The 24,280-nt window shown below is 40.6% G+C and overlaps 2 protein-coding genes across 2 annotated transcripts in view; both read right to left on the bottom strand.

The window, feature by feature from the left end:
• LOC124164475 (peripheral plasma membrane protein CASK-like) overlaps nt 1-24,280 on the bottom strand; it is a 527,806-nt gene that overhangs the window by 386,342 nt on the left and 117,184 nt on the right. The window lies entirely within an intron of this gene.
• Nucleotides 20,930-21,647, bottom strand: LOC124163394 (RNA-binding protein lark-like). The gene has a single exon (XM_046540278.1). The coding sequence runs from the start codon at nt 21,572-21,574 to the stop codon at nt 20,945-20,947; it is 630 nt and encodes a 209-aa protein (XP_046396234.1). The 5' UTR covers nt 21,575-21,647; the 3' UTR covers nt 20,930-20,944.

The raw sequence follows: 24,280 nt of genomic DNA, 5'->3' as shown, positions 1-24,280 counted from the left end.
CAAATAATTGAAATACATTTTGTAATAATGAATGCAATCGGCAAGAGAACAAAAAACTGAATGCAAAGAAATTATACTTCTCATGTGTGCTAGCACCAGACCTATGTAAAAAGTTTAAGATGGTAGCCCCATAACTATTCAATAAGGGGTACCTATACATTCCATAATTATTTAAGTATGTTCTAAAATGTAATATATTTGGTTGTAAATGGAATAAAGTTATATATTATTATATCCTTCGAGTCCCTGGCGACTCCCAGCCTAATTCGTTTAACATGTGTGTAACGCTTTCTGAACGATCGTAGCTGTTTTTTGATTCATCGCACAGCTTTCCTTTGTATCCTATTAAGTTCACGGATAATGTCTTTCTGTTCCCATGTACTCGCTGCATAGTAAGTGGGGGAGCATATTCAGGTATAGAACTTTAGGAAATGGTTTACAACATGCAACTTACGTGCACTTGCTATATTACTAGTTGTTAAAAAAAATACTAATCTTATTGGTGACCATCGCTTTACTTTTCAGCCATCAAGCACTCATCTAGTCAGCGTTTCAACCCGCAGGTTGTTTGGGATAGGTAGGCAGTGGTGGATTCAATATAAAATTTGGGGGACCGGACCATTACCTGGTTCCGGGGGGAGTATGGAATATCCCCCGTGAGAAAGTGGCGTTTTCCCGAGTATTATTTTTAAATACCCATTTTTTACGCATTTTGGATACTATAACTTCATTTTGATTCTTAGCAACAGATTAAATTGAGCAATTTCAGACGTTTAAGGATACAAAAAGTATTAAATTAATAAAAATATAATTAAATGTGTAGGGAGGTCCATGACTCCTGTGAGCGTACCCCTAAATCCACCCTTGGGTAGGCGTAGAATTCACAACTGAGTACGTCAAAGGCGTTAAAAATACACACATTCATGGTAGGGGAGAGGATATGGCATGTTAAGGTACTTGGAGACAGCCATGGATATTTGGGCCATGAGGGAAGGGTAGGGAAGGAAGCAGGGATGGCAATCGAAACTAAATGAAAGTCAAAACCAGTTAAATTTCAATAGTTTCTTTCCAGGGAGCGAAATGTAGAAACGAAACGAAAAAGAATTAAACCCGGGGACCTAAACTCAGTGTCCAAACGAAATTGGGGTCAAAAATACTTCGGATCGAAACTAAACTAAAACTCTGGGACGAAACGAAACACATATTATGTTTCGCACCTAAGGGACCACGTGCCTCACCTTCGAACAGTTTAGTTTCGATAAAGGATCTGGTACTTTCCCGGCGAATCTTGTTGATGAAGTCTTCTTGGGCAATCAGCCGGGTCAAGAGTGACATTGCTGCCAACGTTTCCATGGCCTTCCCTGCCATCGTCTTCAGGGCGAATTGATGAAGACGATGAACATGATGGCAGAGAAGGCCATGGAAACGTTGGCAGCAATGTCACTCTTGACCCGGCTGATTTCCCGTGAAGACTTCATCAACAGTTTAGTTTCGACACACACACCAAGTACGAAGTATGGTTGAATGAAGTAGAGGTTCGGCCTACGCCAATAGATGCATGGGGCACTTATATTTTTACCACCAACAGGAGAACATTGAACACAAACTGGCTACTTCATTTTTCAGCTCGATGTTTTAACCTCTCTACACGTATATCATTCTATTCCTATTCTGACTATTCCTTCTTATACCCCTCCACTCAACTTCAGGGATCGAAACTTAACTATGAGCAGCGGAGTTTCGATTAATTTAGTGTCGTTCCAGGGGAGTGAAGTTTCCTCCCGGGTCGAAACTAAGCTCCTTGGTGATTTTAATTTCGTGCGGGAACGAAACTAAACCTAGGCCTCGTATTTCCGTTTCCCTCTGGGTCGAAATGAAACATTTTCGTTTCGTTTCAATTGCCATCCCTGGAAGGGAGGATGGAGAGAAACCCGGTGTAGACTTCAGCCAGAAATTATCGAGAGACGCCAAGGGGACCACGGCTTAACGTCCCATCCGATGGACGGAGTACTGTACTTATGGTGCTCCCCTCAAAACACACAAGTAGGGATCGGGCAGTTTCTGAAAAGTGCCAGTCACTGCTGGGATTTGAACCGGGTTCCGCAGGCTGTAAAGCCAACATTCTAGCCACTAAACCAACGCGATCTCATTATTCAATTGGCCCTCATGGAATTTCAGAGGAAACGGCTAAAATGATACCTTTGCCTATTTTTATGGCCAAGCGACCTATAAGTCACCTTTCTTTGGAATTCACTCTTGCACATTAGATGAATAGCGTCTCTCAAGGAAAATAAATACTTAAAATCACAAATCCTTCACAGGAGACTTAACGAGGCATGATGAATCGCACTCATTATTTACAGAATCTATTTACAGATTTTAAGAAGATAGAGAATTAAAGAACTTTTAATTTATTATATTTAAATTAACTGCTCATAAAACAGCGCATCTAAGGCCTCTACAGCGGAATAGGTAAAAAACGCCGGTCGATCATGAACACCCACGCCCTGCAAAGAGGTAAAACCCAGCCGGGACTCGAAACTGCGACGTTCGCTGAGGCAGGCGAGGACCGCCCTGACACTGATGCCAGCCTTTCGATGAAGGATGACTCAAAACGCTAGGATTGGGTAAACAAAACCTGTGAGGGCATCGAGTTTGAGCACGTGGATGAGGAAATCTCATTCCGCCAATGAAAACGGGCGACCGTTCTTCATCTTGCAACCCACTCTTCTAAGGGGAGATATCATTTTAACGCGGCACGGCGCGTCTCTCCATTCATTTTTTATTTCTTCCTCCACCACCACCTCGCTCCTTCTTATATCCCTTATTTCACCCCACCTCCACCCAACCCATCCCCCAACTTGAAGACATCTGCTGGGCAAACAAAAGGATTTCATTGCTCACGAAAACAGCCGTAGCTGAGAGAAGGGGCCATTATAATCTCGTTCTGACTCCTCCTTCCCTTCCTTGGCATTCCTTTGACGGAATATAATTCAATTCACGGAATCCCTGGAGAGTTATAGGAAAGCAAAGGCGAAACAACAAAGCGGCAAGTTGAAGAGTGAGGGGAAGCAACAGGAAGGCAAAGCAAACTGAGGGAAACAAGGGGTAAGGGAAATGATGAATATGATACGGAAACAATAAGGAAGGACAGGGAATTTATGCAAGTGGAAAAAGTTTCATGAAAAGCCATTTTTTTATTCCAGGGTGGCCACTCGAAAATCCAAATGAAATTTCGCTGAGTTTCTAATCTATTTGTGAAATTTTACAGGCACACAGATATCGATTATTTTGCGGAATTTTCATCTCTATGCGAGATAAAAAAAGCGAGAAAGAGAAGTGAAATAATAAATAGTATTGAAATATTTTAGGCTTAAATTAAATTTAAAGTTACTGGCAATGTTCCACAAATACTTCAATTTCTCTCGCTAGGTAAATTCGACTAGCTTGGTTAAGAAAAAGACGGCAGCGCAGTTGCATGAACCAAAGAGACACAAGGACGAGAGAAATAAAGCCTTAAAGGAAAAGAAGAAGAGGAAGGGTGGGAGGATAAGGAAGAACTGAACAAAAGAGAGTTGCGTGAGGCAGGGCTGGGCAATGTACAGGCCAAGGAGTTCTGAAACACAAAATACCGCTCCATATGTATTTGAAATGTATAATACAAAATTCCTCCGACTTGGGTATTTGAAAAACAAGCTACAAAATAATATTTCAAATACCCTTCAAAATCCGAAATACATTTCTTTGGAAACTAAGAGATTTTTAAAAAATAACCTGCTTTGGCATGTTATGGATAGTTGCAAACACGAATAAAACTATTCTAACGAAAACCAAGTAATCTCTTTAGCATAATGTAACTTATATGTTACAAGAGCTACTACAAAAGTATTTTACAAATGTATTATTTATTTTGGAATGGGAAAATACCAAAAATCATTGAAATACAAAATAAAAGATACATTCAGGTCGTGTATTTGATATACATACTAATACAAATTAAAAATGTATTTCAAATCCATATTTTAAAACACTTTAATTTGAAATACTGCTCAGCTCTGGCGAGAGGGAATACGTAAGAACACGGCAGGAAACTGGGGAGGGAAAAGAGAAGAAAATAAAAATAAATACCCACCAGGATCAAGGATGAAAATGCACAGAGGGGAAGAAATACCTCATTAAAATCTAAAATTGATGCTTCGAGGCGTAACTTGGTTAAATTGCTTCATTTTAAATACAAAACGTTATAGATTCCACATGTGATTTTACTAACGACCAGTTTCGTCGCTGTGCGATATCGTCAGGTTCAAATATAGGAAGAGTATGGCCTTATATACGTTGAGTCAGTAGGGGTAGCCAAATTTAATTTTATCAATTAATTAATTTTATTAAATTCTCTATTTATTTATAATACTAATTATTATAATTAATAATAATAATCATAAATTTCATTAAGTTCTACATGAAATCCTTATCGCTAGAAACATTAATTACCACACACTCCGCGATTCAATCCTAAATTTATAGGTGAGGAGGGAGCTTACCATTGACTAAAGAACAGACGTGTGTATGTCACACATTCAAGGTATCATCATCAGTTTGTTTTCGGCTCTTCTTAACTGGCAGCTCCCAAACACCAAAGTCGTCTCCACCTAACTCTGTCCAAGTCCTTTAGTTTCCCTGTATCTTCTTCCTAAACTCACCGCGTCCGTCATCTTCAGCCTTCTCCTTCATCTTCTCTTTTCTCCTTTTACTGTTCCCTCGACTGTTGCAATCAAAATCCCCTTTCACTCTCAAAAACATTCCCTATCCAATTCCCTTTCTCTTCAATACAGTTCTCAGTAATGTTCTTTACTCCCAACCCTTTCCAGCACCTCCTCATTCCTCACTTTGTCCACCCACTTCACTCTCACCAGCCTTCTCCACACCCACATCTCAAAAGCATTTATCCTTTCCCTAACTCGTCTCCTCAAGATCCATGTTTCACATCCATATAACACAGCACTCCACAAGTAGCATTTCACCATTCTCTTCCTCAGTCCTAAGTCCATACTGCTACAGAATGCTTATCTCTCTTTATTAAATGCTACCTTTCCCATAGCTACTCTTGTCTTTATCTCTGTCTTCCTCCAGTATCCTATCCTCCAGTCTTCAGTCAGCACTCTTTCTAAATATCTACACCTTCTAACTTGCTCTTCCCTATCTTTTCCTTATTGATTTTCCCTGCTTTCCTCTATCTTATCACCATTGATCACAGAATTCACATTTCCGCCATCATTGACTCTCTTAACTTTCGTTTTCTCAACATTTACCCTCATTCCATAGTCTTTCATTCCTTCCTCTAAACTTTTTATCATTCTTTGAAGTGCCCGATTGTCATCGGTAAGAATCGCCACGTCATCGGCAAACCTGATACATTTTATCTCGCGTCCTCTAATACTTCTCCCTTTTTCACTTTTCATGGTTTTACTGACCATCTCCTCTACGCATATATTAAATAGAGTGGGTGAAAGGAAGCAGCCCTGCCTTACCCCCTTTCCCATTTAGGGTAAAGTGGGATACTTTTCTTTTCCCGAGTCGCTTCGAACTTGAGGCCCGAAAACTTCGCCCGAGATGTGAACTGACTGCCAGAGGCCGAAAAAGAGAAACAAGCGGACGCCGCCACCGACTATTCTAGCAGCGCACAGGTGTTACAGAAGTCTCTGTTCGAGGGGGATGTACGCAACCAGCAGTGGCGGCTCGTGAGTCAAATGCTCGGGGGGGCACACTTCACCGGGAGGTCTAAAGTTTTTAATGTTTTGTGTATTTTAGTGAGTTTTTAAAGCTATCTAGGTATTAAATTTGTTTAATATCAATTAATATAATGTAAATATTTATAATAAGAAAATTTAAACCCAAACAAGGTATTCTGAAACACTGCATTACCAAGTAGACGCCACATTATACGGCCGCCGGCCGGCGCGTCTATGTCAACTCACTAGATACGTCGCTCTGCGCATACTCGGGCGGCGTCCCAAGACTTCCATAAGGCACAAGCTTAGACGCGGCATAGCACCAGCAGCCCCCACCACTACCACTCTTCATATAACTGCATGGTGATGGATTGGGACGTTCTGGCCAGCGCCCCACGGCTACAAATGCGAACTTCTCGCGCCATTTTGGCGTGTTATTCCTACATTTTCGATGTATGCGATTGAAAAAACACTTTGGTTAATTAGATTTATGATTATAATTGAATGGGTATTTAATTTTTTTCCTTTTTCAAATCTTTGGGTGGGGCGTCGTCCGAGAGTCCTTAATGACATGCCGCCACTGGCAACCAGATAGTGTAACACCGTCATTTTCACGGCTAACTTATACCTACTAAAATTATTTACTGGAAAATTTTTTCAGTCGTCTTAAGTTTTACTTATTTTTATTTATTTTTTCTTGGTAAGTATTCTGTTAACATAGAATTTTATTAGTTCACACAGAAATAGAGTTAGACCACCTTTCTACCTTAAAAGACCAGCACCCGTCAAGATAACGGGCTGAGAGTAACTAATTTCTTCGTAACGGTAGCACATGTTTTTCTTTCCAGGAGATAACTACACTATATTGCGTCTGGTCATTTTGATGTTTCACTTAGCGAGATTTATGCATTTAACATTCCTTATAACTTTTTGAATGGAAATAAGCAGCATATCTGCCATACCGAGTGAAGCCATCTTCAAGGACAGAGTTCTTTTTGTTATTATTTAACAAAAATAACTATTTCTGCTATTTTGTAACAATTTCTGTGCCTGAAGGTGTCGCCTCTGCGACGAATTCGGTCGTCTTAAATAAATTGTGTGAAAATGTACCATACCTTTTTAATTGTTTACAATGGATTTTCACAAAGCTAAGCCTTAAACAATCGAGTTTATCTCAGTTGTATTGATAAAAAAAGAAAAAGGTTATATTCAATGAAGTTATAAATCAATTTAACATAAACTAAGATATATTTAAAATAATTTCTACTTGTAATAAAATCGGGTATGGTCCTTCTAGGTAGCCATACTTCTATGCCGGTAGCTCCGGTACTTCTACATCTACATAACAACATAATACCCTGCGAGCCGCCTCTATGGTCAAAAAAAGCTATTCGGGCTCCTAGCCAGGTTATAACTTTCCGTTCGGGCTAGGCCTCTCTCTATCTCTCGCCATTAGGCTGAATGGGGAATGATAACACCGCTGAAAGCCCGTATCGTCTTTTTTGACAACATTCGCCTAAAAAACATTAGATCTTACTTCACCTCTAGGGTGTTGTTGGCAGGGGGTGACCAATCACCACCATGCAGCATGCAGGAGGATTCCCACACTCACTCCGCAGCTCTAGAGATGAAGTAAACAGGCATGAAACATTGTAAAGGGTGGGGAAGGAAGCGTGAAAGAGGATAAGGAAAAGGAGGAGGAAGAAAGAAAAAAAAGAGATGAGTAAGCTTTGTGAGATTGTGAAGTGGGGGGGGCGTTGGAACGCGACTCATGGGATTTTGTGGCCGAGGGGGTGGGGGGGAGATAGGGGAGGGGAAGGGAGGAGGGGCGGGAAGTAGAGGGGGTGGCGTGGGAAGCAGGACCATCTGGAGATTTCGCGATGGGATTTGTTCCGCGCGCGCGGAGATTCAACGTCTTTGAAAGAGGAGGAGACGTTATCGGTCGCTGACGACAGCACACAGCCGGCAAGATTGGAAAAACCTGCGGAGGACGACGAAAGACGGGGGAAAAGTCGCATCGTGGTGTGAAATAAATTCTAGCCCGAATACACTCTAAGATATACCTGACCTGAAGACAAATGAATGAATTAAACAGACTAATTGCCGGCCTGTGTGATATCTGCATCTACATATTACCCCGCAAGCCACCTAAAAGGCGTGTGGCAGGGGGTGTTAGAACACCAGCCATTTGCACATATAAAGGAAATGCTCCAACGAAATTACGACTGGAATTTATTTAAGCCCTTTATGGCTCTGGGGAAAAAGGAATTTGCAGATCTATCCGTTCGGCAAAATATCTCTCTTAATTTATCGCTTCTGTCGGACCTGGAAATACAGTGGGGCTCTAATATTATGTTCTCCGTGTCGCTCTTAAAAATATTCATTCTCAATTGTTCAAGCAATCTAAGCCTAGCGCGCAGCCTCCGAGTCCCCAGCAGCTACCAGCCTAATTCGCTTAACATCTGGGTAACGTTGTCTGGGTCCTGAATCTGGTGTGCTGGGACTAGCCGCGGTGTTAACTTTACGGAGTCACCCGCAGCGCACAAATGTGCGAAATTCCACGGAGGAAAAATTGTATCCACATAGACGCCTCGATAGCTTAACCAGCAAAAGCACTCGGTCGGAAATACCTTTTATGCAGTTTTTTAGTGTCCAGAAAACTGCACTCATCAACATCGCTGAGGATAACTTCGCAGGAATTTCGCTTTGTAACAATATTATATTTATATTTACATCAATCTTGATCAATTAGATTACAATTCATTTTGCACAAGTAAGAAATGATGTAGTTCAAAAATGGGGGAAAAGATAATTCTACTGAAAACACTTAAAAGAATTAATTGAAAAATGTATTGCCCGCAACACGAAATGTGATGGTCCGCTAAGAGATTCGTCGTTAGGCAAGTGGAAGAGAAGAGCGACAAATCATATAATCAAGGAAAGTAAATCAGGATGTAAAAGAGAAATCAGTTGAGTCTCCAGGGGCAATTTCCCTGAATGATGTGAAACTATGATACGTACAAGCGAAAGAAGTGACTTATGCACAAGATATGGAGGAACTACATCTGAATAATAATCGGCCATCTAAATGACCATTCACAGCATGCAACAGTATTCCCATATGCACACCACATGGTCATAAAAATATTACGCATAACATAGCATATTTTACCAAAATATACACGGCGAATAAGGCAAAACTTGCCAGCGGTTAGCAATTCCTATAGTAAATCCATGCAAGGTTGGAACCATGGAAAAAGATGCGACGAGTCGTCCTAGCGAATGACGCCATTTATTTTATTAATCGAGACACAGTTGCTATCCTTAATAGGTCAATGAAAGTATACACTCATTACTTTCCCACGTCAAATCCTCAAATGCAGAGCGGGAACATTAACACAATACAGAGTGGAAGGACGAGTACAAAATCCCATTGAGAGTTGGAATAGCTTGCGGTTTCCAATTCATCGCCGTGTCGCACGAGGCCATTTGTCATGAACAAGAGAGGAAAGCGCGATACCGTCCCGTCACTGGAACCCGGACAGTTCGAAACGGAGACACAAAGGATTAGAGATCGTAATTCCTTCACCCTTAGACCATCGTGCATGACATCAACGGATCGCATGAAAAGGACCGGGATGAATTATTACTATCGTACCATGCACTTCCATGTCTTCCTGAGGCGAGCCTATATGCGTTTGTACCTATTTGCTCATTCCTGTAACATCCTTATCATCGCTATAACGAAATTCACAAGCATTGATTTATGCCCGGTTTTGTAAAGGTGCTTTGATTACTCACTGGTTATATAGCACATAAACAGTCGGTAATCAATCAACTTTTCATGTCAACCATTGGGTTATTGGGTAAATTGAGGTTTTGCTACAAATAAATTCCTCTACCTAAAAATAAGGCAACTCTGACGAAAAGATAAATGACAATTGCGCTTATTGCGGAAATTTCTAACTAGGAACCAAAAATTACAGCAGAATACACAAATTCATTATCAATGATGGCATCTTTTAATGGCCTAAACAAATTGTTTAGAATAAAATGGTAAAACATGGTAACCTCCTACCTATCCTAACTTGACTAAAGATCCACTTAAGTATCATTCATTTATTTGACTCGAGTGGCCATATTTTTTCCGTTACGTGGCAACAGTTCAGACGAATTTAGAGATTGAAATCTCCACTTTGCAGTTTTACTCCAAAATTTAACGTCGTCGATTTCGTGGCATTCTACCGCCATGGACTTAGACAGCGGTGAATTATATCACCGCAGTCCATAAAAACCTTCAATTCGAAACAATCAGTAAAATTCAAACTGATTAATGGGATGTCAAGGTTAAAAATTTCATAAGATAAATGGATTACATTAAGGGACTATCGAAAAAGAAGTTCAAGTTCAATGGAAGACTAAAATTTCAAAATTTCCTCCCTTTTATTCTTTGAACAGTCTTTCTTAAGCAAAAAACTAAGCAGCAAATTTTAGAATTTTCATCAGAAACTCCACACATCAGCAAGGATGGACGAACAAAAATTCACTAATATTCCTTTTAAGTTCACTTCCTTCCTTCAATAGTTTTTGCATGTTTCGCGAATAGTTTTTTTATTATTTTTAAATGTAAAAAAATTCAAAATGTATAAAAGTTAATCTTACCGATGTATATGTTTGCACTTTGAAGTGAGAAAATGCGTGGCCATGCTTACCTGCAAAAGAAAGAAGAAAAAAGTTAGAATATTTTCACATTCAAATTAATAAATACGAGTTAATAACAAGTAGTGATAGGTTAATAAAAATGGAAAATCTCGGCGTCATACAGAATTTCCACAATACTCATATACTCCATAGATTAGAAACAAGTTACTCTGCTTGGAAGGCCGACGAAGTCCGTCGTCAATTTTTTACGGCGATTAGCTCAAGAAGATGGCGAAGACGCGTCACGACGATTCGAACACCAGAAAAGTAACGATATTACCATTTTTGAAACTTATTCCCAATTGAAAAGTTAAAAAAAAACTGGACTCAAAGCAATGGAATACTTATAGCCCTTCCCGAGGTGATGCCAAGAAATTGCGCATCTGGCCATCTTGAGAATGGACCTTCAGAGATACACTACACTATAATAATGAGATATCCCCCAGCTAGAATAATTTATTTTTTAGCACTTGCATTTTGGATCAGATTGGGACATGGGAGATTAATTTCTTGGTTAACATATGATAGTTTTTGCACTGAAAAGTCCACCATCCCCAACATCAAGTTTTATGTATTTATCATTTTAAATTACATGGGAGTCGGCAATGTTTGGAGACCCTGGAAGCGCTCCAGCCCGGTTTCAACTGCTCCCGTCTGCAGAGCAAAGCTACCAGCATTCCATTGCTTTCAGTTCGGTTAAAATATAGTTACATTGCTCAGTTAAAGTAAAATTTTAAATTACATGGGAATCGGCCTCGCTTGGAGATCACGGACGTGCTTCAGCCCGGCTTCAACTACTATCATGTGCAGAGAATAGCGGCCAGAATTAAATTGTTTTCAACTCCATTAAAAAAGTTAAATTATTAGATTAAAATATATTTTTAAACTATATGGTAATCGGCCCTATTTACAGGGTCCAGACATATTTCAAGCCGGCTTCACCTGATCCTGTACTCGGGACCATAGCGATCGACATTCCATCTTTTTCTGTTTCAGTTCTGAAGTCATCTATGCTTGTAAAACGACGGTCTTTTGAGGTTCTCCTCACTTTTTGAAGTAGAAAAAAAGTCACACGGGGCAATGTCTGGGGACTGCGGAGGCTGGGGCATCGCTACAGTAGTGTTTTTGGCCAAAAATTCACAAAAAAAAACAATGAAGGGTGAGGCGAAATTCGACGAGCTCACCAAGGAAACACGTCTATCCTTAGCGGCTCACTCAGACAAAGCAAACAAGGAATACAACTGAAAATTTTATCAATCTTCAGGAGCTTGTATACCAATATAAAAAAAACTGACAATCGGACTGTCCAAGTAGCAGGAAATTTAAAAATTTAATTCGCTTTACTTTTCAGTTAAAACGATTATGGTGAACAAGCCCATTCTAGACATCACTTGGATTGAGCCTGTTTTCAAGGGAACGGTTCGATTCGAGAAATCCTATTGAAGAGTTGGAAAGGGAATGTTTATTAGGTCCTCAAACACTCGCGTCCTTTCCGAACGCTAACGTCATCACCATGGATTCGTGATGGAACGTCACTCGTCAAGTCGCCTGGGGTCAAAAGGTCCGTCCATCTGGGAGGAAGTGGAAAATTTAAAGAGGTCAGAGTTGAGGACCCAGCTTCTTGAAATAAAACGATCTAATCGGTGTCCGAGAAGTCGTCGGCGAGCATTCCATACTCGTCCAGACATGTTTTTTTTTCTATTCCGCAATCTACTGCGTTCCGCATTCTTCCATCGAATTTCATGCAACCACGACTGGTACCCACCGCGGTTAATTTCGTTACTTGAAAACCCATATTCACCTAAATCTACGTGGTACCGTGAAAGCCACCTCCAGGGTTTGTGGCGCGGGGTGATTCCACACCAGGCGTGCATCTCCTATCTTAGCCTTAGTCAGAAACGCGCTCGTTCACCGGATAGAGGTCAAGCAGTCAGCACAATGACCCCTTTCAAACCAGAAACTAGGAGAATGCTGATTATAGAGACACGAAAATGCTATCATGCAAATAAAATCACTAGTTAGCAATAGAAAAATAAATATTTAGCGTAGTATAAAAATATAAGCGTTAACAAGAGGCTAAACCTCTTATTTGCTATGGATAAGAACCTCTCCTCGTAGAAAATATTTACTTGGTTGATTTCTATTCACCATCTTTAATAATTGTCCAGCATACCTATTTTTCTATGTTTAAACTAAAATATCCCTCTAATTCTAGAACTACTTGTAATGACCCTTCCTACCTTCGACGTCCTATTCCTCGGACAAAAACTAATCTCACATCATTTCTTATCTACTTGAAATCTCTGGATTCCCCTGCCGTCGCCTACATAAGATTACTCTTCTCTACCACATAATATTCATTATCACGTTTACATGTGAATAGGTTGTGCCGCGGCCGGCTTCGACGGTAAACTCCTCGGAACGGCTTTGCCGTCTCGATAGGGGTAAGCTGACCCCATGCGCGGTATACGGATATCGTTTTTCCGAAGAGGGAGACGAAGAGAGAATTCCTCCAAAAGAAAGGTCTACTTGCATCGGGAAATTAAAACATAGAAGTAAGGAAACATTTTATTAGAACGTTTTTACTTGGAATATGTTTCCCTACGGAAGGGAGGCAATGACAATGATAGCCACGGAGAAATCAAGGATAGAGGCCTTCGATATATGAGGTGCTACAGAAGAATGATGGATCGACCAAGTAAGTTATGAGGAAGCTCTGTGAAGAGTAGGAGAAAAGCTTCATGAAAACATTGACAAGAAGGCGTAACACACTTTTAGGCAAGGGCGAATCCAGGACTTTTTTTCTGAGGGGGGCACAAGGGTCCGACAGCCAAACGGTCTTCTCATGTATCAAATTAAAAATAATATATAACAATTACTACATGCAATATTCTCTTTATTTTAACATTAAATCAATTAATATGAAATTAAATGGTTGACGCTCCGTAATACACAAAATTAAGCGTAATGATAATAGTATTAAAAATCTAGTCTATTTTTAAGCATCTGGGGGAGGAGGGGTACACCCTCCCCCTAAATCCGCCTATGCTTAAAGGCCACATCTAGAGACATGATGTCAGATGAAGATTATCGTAGAAGGGAAGGTAGATGGTAAGAACGGAAAATGAAGACCTCGGACAAAATATATGAAACAGGTAAAGAAGGATGTGAAAGAGAATAAATATGTAGGTGTGAAAAGATTAGCTGATAGGAGAACTGAGTGGAGAGCTGCGTCAAACCAATCTTAGGATTGTTGACCAGTGACGATAATTTATTTATTTATTTATTTATCACATCCCCCGTAAACAGCACATAACGGCCTTTTACAACGAGGGTTTCCAACATTAACAAAGTACAACACAAACATCCATGCCCTGGATAGGGATCACCTACCCAGGCGGGATTCGAACCCACGACCAACGGTTTGGCAGTTGAGGACTTTACCCCACAGCCACCGAGGCCAAATGATGATTATGATGTTCACGGTGTGTCTTAAAAGTGTGTGTCCTTTTTCTCCATACGACGCGAGAGGATCGATGGAAAAAATCGACACATTCACTCCGCTGCAAACCCGAAAAAAAACACCTTATTCATTCCACGGAATGGACTGGGGGCCCCTCTAAGTACTCCCAATGCTACGACAATGTGTCCACCCGATCAAAGCAGATAAATTCACACATTATTCCAGGTTTTCCAGTTAAATTTTACAAAATTTCAGGTTAATCATACGCGATTATTGCGATAGATAAGGATTTTAAAGCACCCAAAATTACTTCAATACTTTTAAAAAAATATTACAATTATGGGTTATATTTTACGCTTCACAATTAAAGACTGTATTTATAATCATTCGATGAAAGCCCAGAAGCTCCTATGACCTCATGATTAGATGTTGATGTCGCTTGGCATTCTATTCTTCGTGTTTTTGAATCTTACTAGAGTCACGAGCGCTAAACATTTCCATTCTAATGTCTTGCATGAGATTCCACGTTTCTATGCGGCCGTAAAAACTTTAATAAGCACTTAAAATTAAGGCAAACATATTTTAGACCACAAAATTGGTTTTGAAATGGCAACATTTTATTTGATATGAATTTAAAAATAAAATCTTTTGAAATTCCAGGTTTAGACAAAAATCCAAGAACAATTCATGCATAATTCCCGATTCTCTCGGTTTTCCAGGTCACTGTACATCCTCCACCCTGTGCGACTCCTCGAAGGTGGCCCAAAATATGGCGAGTGGAATATAAAATTCTGGCGGATCTTTTTTTAGCACGAATTCCAAAAACAAAAACGCCTTCGTTATAACATCTGTCCACGTCAGTTGATACGGACGAGCAGTGTCCCTTTTTTAATGGCACCTCTTCGCTGTTGTAACCTTTCCGCTAAAAAAATTAATAAAGAAAGTGTCCCTGCTTCCACCTCGCATTCAATTCAGTCCGACCTCCATTCTTCCCTTATTCACGGCCGCGTGGTGAGCATAATGGACCTGTCAAGGACCCCTTTCCATGTTCATTCCTAAAGACCCAAAAGGGGAGAGAGACATTCAAAAGTGGGAGGTCATGCAAGGATTTCCATTTTAAAATTCCTTTCCAGCACTTACGATTTTCTCAGCCGAGCCCAAATATATGTGCATTTGACCCAAACAGAGCAAAACTCGCTTATAAAGATAAACACCTTTAACGAAATTTCGCCTATATCGAGGTGCGAATACGGTCCCTTGGATATTTCTTTGATCGACAATATAACGAGTTCCGATAATACGAAATCCCCGCTATTACGAACTATTCTATGGTCCCTTGGGATATAGGATCGAAGTTTTTCCCGGCGAACAAGTTGAAGGAATTATTCTCAGGTTTTCCACCGGTTGAGGCTTTCCATGGCCGACGTTTCGATGCTCGAGTCGAGCCTCGAAACGTCGGCCACGGTCCCTTGGGAAATTTTTTCCTCTTTTATAAAAAAATTACGGCCATCTTCGCTACTTAACCGTTCCTAACCTAATCATCAGTTGTTCTCACGAGTGCCAATCGCCATGCAGCTCTACCGTCGATCTTAAAATCCTTCCCTTTGCAGTCCATTAGATGGATAGGGTGGGACGATTGTTAACTGCTATGGATCTGTAGCTTAAATAAAGATGATTTACGGCAATCCTGTGATTTACAGGGCAAAATCATGTCTATAACAATATAGAATGATGGTCCCTTGAAATTCGTTATAAGCGAGTTTTACTGTATATGCATATCATGCTACTGCATCATTAATCTGCAACGAGTGAATCATTAGCGTTACACAGCTTGTACACGAATTAGGCTGGGAGGCGCTAGAGACTCGGCGGTAACGCGCTAGACTTAGATAGCTTTCTAGCAATTAAAAACCAGAGCAACGCTGAGTACATCACCTGATAACGGCACGATACTTCCAAATGAGATGGAAACCTTTGAATAAGAGATATTTTGCAGAACGGAAAGGAATAAGAATTCGTTTTTTACCCGAGCAATAAAAGACGTTAATAAATGCATGTTTGAACTCAAATTTTGAATTTATTTCTCTCAAAACACGCACATAATTTTTTTGCACCTAAATTGTCTATTCCAAGCTAGTGTCCTACACCTACTTACACATGCCTATTAAGGTGTCATAAGGGGAAGGATGTACATGTAATTTTATATCAGTTATGATGCAAATCGGTTCTAAAAACCTAAATTCACAATTTTAATGCCTTTTTAACATGAATTAATCACTTAAGGAGGTGCGATACTGAGCCGAAATTGTGTGTAGTAGACACCCTGCTACACAATGACTGAAAGTTTGTTATGTATCTTTTGTTCTTATTCCGGTCTAGGAATACTTTTTCTCGTTACTATCAATTAACATCGTCAGTCAATAATCCTAACATTGGTTTGACGCAGCTCTCCATTCCTCTTTCCTATTCGCTAGCCTTTTCATTGAGACGTTTTTCTTCCCTTATTCTGTCCTATGTAACTCATTCGGGACCTTCTCTTGCTCTACTTCCCTTCCACCTGTCCCTCTAAGAATTTTTTTCTTCTGGCCATCATGTCTCATTAAGTCTTCTGGTTAAGGTTTTTATAGAAGTCTTCTCTTTTCTTCCACTCTTCTAAGCACTTCCTCGTTACTTACTCGGTCGATCCATTTTATCTTCATCATTCTTCAGTAGCACCACATTTCGAATGCTTCCACTCTTGATTTCTCTGCTGCTTTCAACGTCCAAGCCTCGCTCCTATAGAGAAATATGTAGCATCTGATGCATTGTTTTCTTACTTCTCCGCTTGTACTCTAAGCTGTAAGAAGATTCTTCTTTTTGTAGTAAGTCCTCTTCGCCTTCGCTATTCTACTGACTATATCTTTCTTGCTTCGTCCATCGTCGGTAATTCGGCTTCCCAGGTAAGAAATCTCTTTCACCTCTTCAAGCTTATGCTTCCCTAGGTTAATGCTTGTCTTAGCCTCCTCTCTTTTGCTGCATACTAATATCTTACAATTAGTCTTCATTTTATTGAGCTTAGTTTCAACAGAAATTAACCTTCTGTGGGATGGAACTGGCCCTCCTCTATGCTGCCCCCTAGATAGGTACCTTGGTGGTCTGAGCATCTGTCCATAAAGCAGAAGATCCGTGGCTCGATCCCCGGTCGAGACAAAATTTTTCCTTTTATTTACGGCCATCATTTCATCTCCACGCCACCGCCGTGTCTACATCATGTGTTTCTTTACCTTTATATTTGTTTCATCATCTATATGGTTCTTACAAATGTTCACCACGATGTACTTCATTTAGATGCGCGTTTACTTACGGCTATCGAAGTTAGCTTAGAAGTGACTCATGTTGTGTACGAACTGGCGGAATTAATTGTCTCCGAAAAATGTGCCTTTCAATAGGTCAGCCGACGTCAGTGGCGGATACTTATGACGCCCCCCCCCCCCCTCTCATGGAGCCGCCCTCCTTGCCGAGCGTGCAGAACCAAAATTGTAAGTTTTTAATATCATAAGATGGTATTGATTTGTATATATGTAGGCCTACAGACAACTTCGAGTCCCTGAGTACCATGATGATTAGGTTCAACCACTCTTATGTCGTACCCTACTTACGATGGCACAAAATATGGCATCCCTTGCGTTGTTACAGCAGTTATAATTTTTTTACTGCGCTATTCGATAGTTTCCAGATTGGCTCTAGCGTGGACAATCTTAGAAGAAGTAATTTTAACTGTAATTTTGCTGATTAATTTTTAAAATCAGTAACTTGTACTCGTAATTGATTACTTATTTTGCGAAGTAGCTGTAATTGAGCTTGGTTACTTTTTCTGAAAGCCTTTGCCAAAAATTGTCTTCTTATTCCAGTCGATGGAACTAAACGCACTCTCTGCTGCCTTGGCAGCATTTTGAAAGCAGCGAGCCGCCCGCACTCCTCACAATTACGCGCAGCACTCAATTCGGCCTCTCTCTCTCTTCCTCACTGGAGCGTTTTATCCCATTTTGCATTTCACCCTGTGCCGCCCGCCCATCGCCCGCCGCACAGTGGTCTGAGAAGGCTCTGAGAAGCACGCGGCCAAAAATCGATGTTTTCAAAAATATCTACTACCGTTTCCGCCTACTAAGCTACCGAGATGAGATAATCGTGCCAAATTTTCTCTAACTCATTCCTTCCCTTCATGAATCCTTGTATATACCCTCCCTAGGAAAAAGTATCCTTATTCCCTAAGAAAAAGCGACCAGCCACGGTCACGAAACTTCGGGCAACAAACCGAATAAGTACGTGAGACACACCCGAAAAAACATCACCAATGGCCGAAAGAAGAATTGAATGGAGAAATGCGCCAAACCAATTTTCGTATAATGCTAACTGACGATTATGATCGCTGAAAATCTAGCTGGGAGTTGTGGTGCAGCTAATTTGTGAAAATTGGCATTATTATTATAGTATTCCACCGATTAAGGTAGGTTTCCATGGAGTCATAAAGAAGTAATCTGAGAGTCTCCCTTTCCTTCCAGTACTGCCTTCTTCAATTCACCGTAAGGCCTACTCCCTTTCAATCTATCAAAAAAAATCCTATTCTCTTCCTTCCCCTCCCTTGTTTACCTAACATTCTACCCTCTAACACCATTTTCAACATCCCCTCCCCGCTAAGTACTCTCTCCATCCATACCTCCTGTCTCCTTCGAATCTCACCTGAAAATATCTCTCTTCACCCACCATGTCCAGCACTTCGTCGTTTCTCCTCCTCTCTGTCCATTTCACCTTATCCATTCTTTTCCATACCCACATCTCGAATGCCTCCAATCTTCTCTCGTCCTCCTTCCTTAAAATTGGCATATCTAGGGAAAAATGTGAATTGATCCTCATTTAAACTCTTGTAACTATTTTATATTAAGAAAAAAACCTATTAACGGTGTTGATCTATCCTGATCCACAATTGAGGTTGAGTCCACAATTTTCGCCCTTGATCATTCAACAGTTAATAGATTTGGTATCGTTGGTTGCAGTTCCCGTGGAGCAATCAATAAATTAAAAGGTACTCGTTGAGTATTAGTGAATAACTGCCTGTAGCTTTAAATTTATAAGTATGTTAATATAGAACGAGATAAAGCCTGAAAAATCTTAATACGGGAAATTAGAAAGATATGGTCAAGAGCCATCCATGCGTGACTTAACAATAAAAAACTAGAAATTGTGGAGACGCACTAGAGCTTCTGGAGGTCTGATCAAGGTTTTTTTCTGAAACTAGTCGATAGCATTAAAAAAGTTCTCGGAACAGTACTTCGGATTTTCTTTATGAGAACTTCAAACGGTTTTTTCAAATCGTTAATGGCTTTCGAAAATTCTCATTGAAAACATTTTTTATCCTCTTGAAATATTCATGGCATATAAAGTACGCCCTGATTAACGTTTTTCTCTTCAGAATTCTGAAAAAATGTCCACAGTTTTTCCCTGGTGCATTTTTTTAATAACTGTAATGCGGGATGAAATCTACAAGGTAATAAAGGCTTTCAATGAGTGCAACAGTACCAAGAGAGACCATGAGTCTATGCATTGTTTCCTTTTTTAGTGTTGAGAATTATAAATAATAGCTACATTACCTGAAATAATATTTCAATATAAAAATATTTTTAATAGAAAGCAAAGTTTTTCTAGCAACAAGTTTTCAAAAAACTGTGAAGTTAACAAATTTTCTGCTTTGATTTTATATCATTCTCGTTCCTTTTAATGATAGCAGCATCGCTATCAGATTTTGGTGGCCATATTTGAATTAATCTCCATATTACTTTTAAATTCTGAATAACAATCGAGATATAGCTAAAATCACAATGCAGGTGTTAGAAAATTGGATTGTCATCTGGTTCTGAGCTATCCTGAAAATCTCAGCTTGATTACTAATCGGAAAGTGGGTTAAAATTAAGTTGCAAGATTTGACCCTGACTAGATGACAAACAACAAAGCTAGATTTATAAAAACGTTATAAAAAGATTACGAGTCCAAATTGGAGTGTGGAATAATGCATGGTAATTATTCAATAAGGAAAAATACCCTGTAATTACTTAACTAGACTTTTATACGTTTCAGAATATATAGAAAAAGAAGCTTTCAAGGTAGGTTACCGTGAGAGAGGCAGAGTTGAAATAATAAAGAATGGTAAAGTTCACCCTCCCCTGAGATGCGAAGTATCGCATGCTATCGTCCCAGACACAGATGGAAGGGACGGAGGAACAGCATCAGTTGAGGGCCGCCTGGAGAATGTAACGCGTGTATTCTAAATGTGCGTGCGATGTGCGGGTTTGTCTGGCTCTGAATATGAGACGTAGAGATGATGTTGCTCCTGCCTACGAAACAGGGATCGCACTCACGTTTTGATGCAGTTAGTACCACCTCGAAGCTTCGCATCCACTCTGCCCAGCCGGTTCTCACTTCCAGTTCCTCGGGGAAGGTGCTTTCACGCAATGGAGAGGCGGAGGAAGGAGCCGTTGCGAGTGGCAGCCGTAATAAGAATGGAAGTCTTGAAGAAAAAAAAAGGGTCTTGTATGCAATTTTATACATATTGAGTGCGGAGAATGCCGGCGTAAGTTTTACATCTACGTATTGTAACGCCACCTTTGCTAATATCACTCTTTTATTTCATCTATCTTTTTAACGCCACACAATCTCTTCCTCTTTACAGTCAACAACCACTACTACCAACATCCCCGTAGCAACAATTTTATCAATAACATCAAGTAAATAAACACAAATATAGCAACAATTTTATCAATAACATCAAGTAAATAAACACAAATATGACGGCGTTACAGCCTTCTTCCCCCTTAAGAACGAACTTATTTCAAAGAAGTTCTGTTTAATTTAATCTGAAAGGCAAGTGCCCAAGCCCGACACCGTCTCTACCTCAGTGACGTTTCTCTGAATAGATCTACTGAAGCTATCAGCATTTTGATTATCTCTGCCTTTCCTGTATTCGATACTGTAATTATAGTTTTGTAATGTTAACGCCCATCTCATTAATCTTGGGTTACTACTGGCGGTTGACTTCAGTGAAAGACCTTCGCTCATATGGGTCCCGGAGCATGTCAGGGTACGTGCGGCGCTCTGGCTCCCTGTCGCGAGTTCCAAGAATGGGGGGTGGTGGTGGTGGTCCTCGGGCAGTGTAGTAGCCATCATAGCCCCTGTCATAACTGCCATAGTATCCATTCCTCATTGATGGTGGAGGTGGCAGTCCAATCCTGTCCATTCCAGGGCCCCTGCCATCCATTCCTGGTCCTCGTCTGTCATAGTCCCCACGACCGTCCCTCATCATGTATGGAGGTGGGGCTCTTCCCATGCCCATCCCCCTCATTGGTCCTCCTCTACCTCTCATCATTGGACTGAAGCCTCTACCACGACCACTCTTCTTACCAGTAGATTGCTCAACGCTAATTTGTACACCCATAAATTCAGCATTGTTCAGGGCCTCTATAGCACGGCTGGCCATCTCATCAGTCTTCATGTGCACAAATCCATACCGGTTGAAAATGTCACACTCAGTAACAGTTCTATACCGCTCAAAGAGGGCCCTCAGATCTTGTGCCTTGGCGTCTTCAGGGAGACGGCCCACGAAAATTTTTGTTTTAGGGGGAGTGCTCCCAGTACGGATATCGTCACCCATTTTTGAAGTTTTAGTGAGATGCGCAGTCCGTCGATCTGCTCCGCTCTGGCAATGGCGTCGCTTCCTTGCCTCTTCTACAAGCTTTGCCGTTTGGTTTCCTAGCAAATATACGCCGCGATCCAGCTTGCGTCTGACTACAGCTGCCTTCCCAAACACGCGTCCAAATTTACCTACTAGTTCGACTTCCGCCAGGGGAAGTGTAATAGGGTTCTGGGAAAAAGGAGTCATTACACATATTGTCTCGCCAGTCAGCATTTCCGGGGCTACAAAATCTTGAGATATGATATCTATTGACGAGCCAGTATCTCGTAAAATCGGCATTTTGTATCCATTTACCAAACCTTCAGATATAAAATCTTTCATTAACTCATCACTTTCGAATGTCATTACGCGTCCCACCACCTCTTTCGTTCTCTGCGTGGGGGGCCTTAGCTTAGGGCATTCAGCTTTTAGGTGATCAGTCGACCGACAGATATAACACTTACGAAGAGCTCTTTGTTCAAAAGCATTTTCAATTTCTTTGGAGTATTCTTTGATATTCGGTGAGTTATCTTCTCTATTCCAATTATCTTTCTGTCGGGGAAACCAGCGGTTCTCACTATACTTAAACTTTTCTTTCTGATCTTCTATAATTGTCTTCCTGCTGAATAATTCACGTACGTTAGCATAATCATCCAGCTTCTTTGCCAAAATATCAGCGTCTTTAAACGAAGACCATTCATCAAGGAAATGGTCTCTCACTTCTGCTGGAACCTTCCTTTTTATTTGTTCCGTCACCATTAAATCACTAAGTTGCTCGAATGTCTTTATTCCCAAACCAGAAATCCAACCATTCCAATAATTCCTCAACTTATACGTAAATTCCTTCCACGATGTTTCAGCTGTCTTCAAATTGTTGAAAAATAGTTGTCTAAATTTTTCTGAACTTAACTTGAACCTCTCCAGCAGCAGTGTTTTTACGTAATCAAAATTGTTCGCTGCTTCTTCTGGTTCCCTGGCAATTAATTCCGCAATGTCACGCGGCATAAGCCCTATGAGATGCACAACCCAGTCCTCTACGGGAACTTGCGCCCTTTTTGCCTGCCTTTCGAAAGTGACCAAATACAGACTAATGTCATTTTCCTTGGAGTCAAAGCATGGCATGACATCTGATAATTTAAACTTTGGTCTAACTGGCATGTTTTGATCTGACACACCATCGCGTAGTCCATTATTTTGAATTTTTAGCCTTTCTAACTCAAACTGCGTCTCCTCCCTTCGTCTTCTTTCTTCAATTTCTTCTTTGCGCAATCTTTCTCGAAATTGAAGCCATTCTTTACAGAATTCTTCTTCATAATTGCAGCTATTAGTTATCAATTTTTTTATCGAAAAAATCTTTGCATCTTCGGGAACTGTTTCTCCCAACTCTTCCGCCAACAACAACAAATCTTTCTTTAAATATCGAGCTAAATAGCTCATCGTAATATTTCAAGATCTGACTAGCACTACGCCCGAAAAAAATTTTTTTTTTCGTCACTGAGATAAAACACGCTGCCAACCCAGGCACTTACCTCTGAAATTCTGCGTGGTTACTTCAGTCTTGACTCTTCTTTTTTTATATATTTTTTAAATCCCTGCAGCCGAAGTATATCTCCTTCCACCGTTCCGGTTTTTCCTTCCTGCAGCCGAAGTATATCTCCTTCCACCGTTCCGGTTTTCCTTCTCTGCAGCCGAAGTATATCTCCTTCCACCGTTCCGGTTTTTTCTTCAGGAGACTTCTAATGCCGAGTCGCCGAAACACCAGTTACGTCGTATCCCACCGCCGCCACCAATTAAATGTCTGTAACGCCACCTTTGCTAATATCACTCTTTTATTTCATCTATCTTTTTAACGCCACACAATCTCTTCCTCTTTACAGTCAACAACCACTACTACCAACATCCCCGTAGCAACAATTTTATCAATAACATCAAGTAAATAAACACAAATATAGCAACAATTTTATCAATAACATCAAGTAAATAAACACAAATATGACGGCGTTACAGTATGCATACTGCCCCGAAAGCCGCCTCAAAAGGCGTGTGGAGGGTGGTGTTAGGACACTGGACGTGCACAAATAAAAAGGAAATGCCCCGACGAAGTTCCGCCGAGCATTCATTAGAGCCCTTTATTGTTCGGAGGAAAAATGAATTCCCGCACCTATCCGTTCGGCAACATGCAATATAAAAAACTCCAAAACCGTGCGTTCGCGTTCCAGTGAAAACTGTTTTTATTTTGCCAACCACCGTACTCCGTATTTAGGACAAAATTCCTATTCCTCTGCGCCACACGAACATTGTCTCGATTTTTACTCTTTCTTTTTTTATTTTCGAAAAATATCCTGCAGCCCGCCTTTATTTTGGTTCATCCTTGCTGTGCATTTGTTTCAAATTAGAAACGAAAGGCGAGGACGGTAGGACGCATGATGCAAGCGGATGGGTTGAAAGGCTGAAATCGGGAGCTGCAGGAGTGAGAGGGACTCTGACGCAACCAAATGTACCCAAGTCCTGCACGGCAAGTCGCAGCGAATTTAATTTACGGAGCGCAAACGTTTAAACAAGGTTTAATTGATATATGAAGGTACTCTTTCCCAGCGTATCATCATCAGCTAGGTCCCACACACCTAAGTCGTCTCCATCTCACTCTGTCCGAGGCCTCCCCTTTAGTTTCCTTATACCTTCTTC

This window comes from Ischnura elegans, chromosome 8 (assembly GCF_921293095.1).
Source record: "Ischnura elegans chromosome 8, ioIscEleg1.1, whole genome shotgun sequence".
Lineage (NCBI taxonomy): Eukaryota > Metazoa > Arthropoda > Insecta > Odonata > Coenagrionidae > Ischnura > Ischnura elegans.
The sequence above is the reverse complement of the archived record's forward strand: the minus strand, read 5'-3'. Positions and strand labels throughout refer to the sequence as shown.

Excerpts from the sequence above, each read along its gene's own strand:
- LOC124163394 (XM_046540278.1), bottom strand. The coding sequence starts at position 21,574 with ATGGGTGACGATATCCGTACTGGGAGCACTCCCCCTAAAACAAAAATT.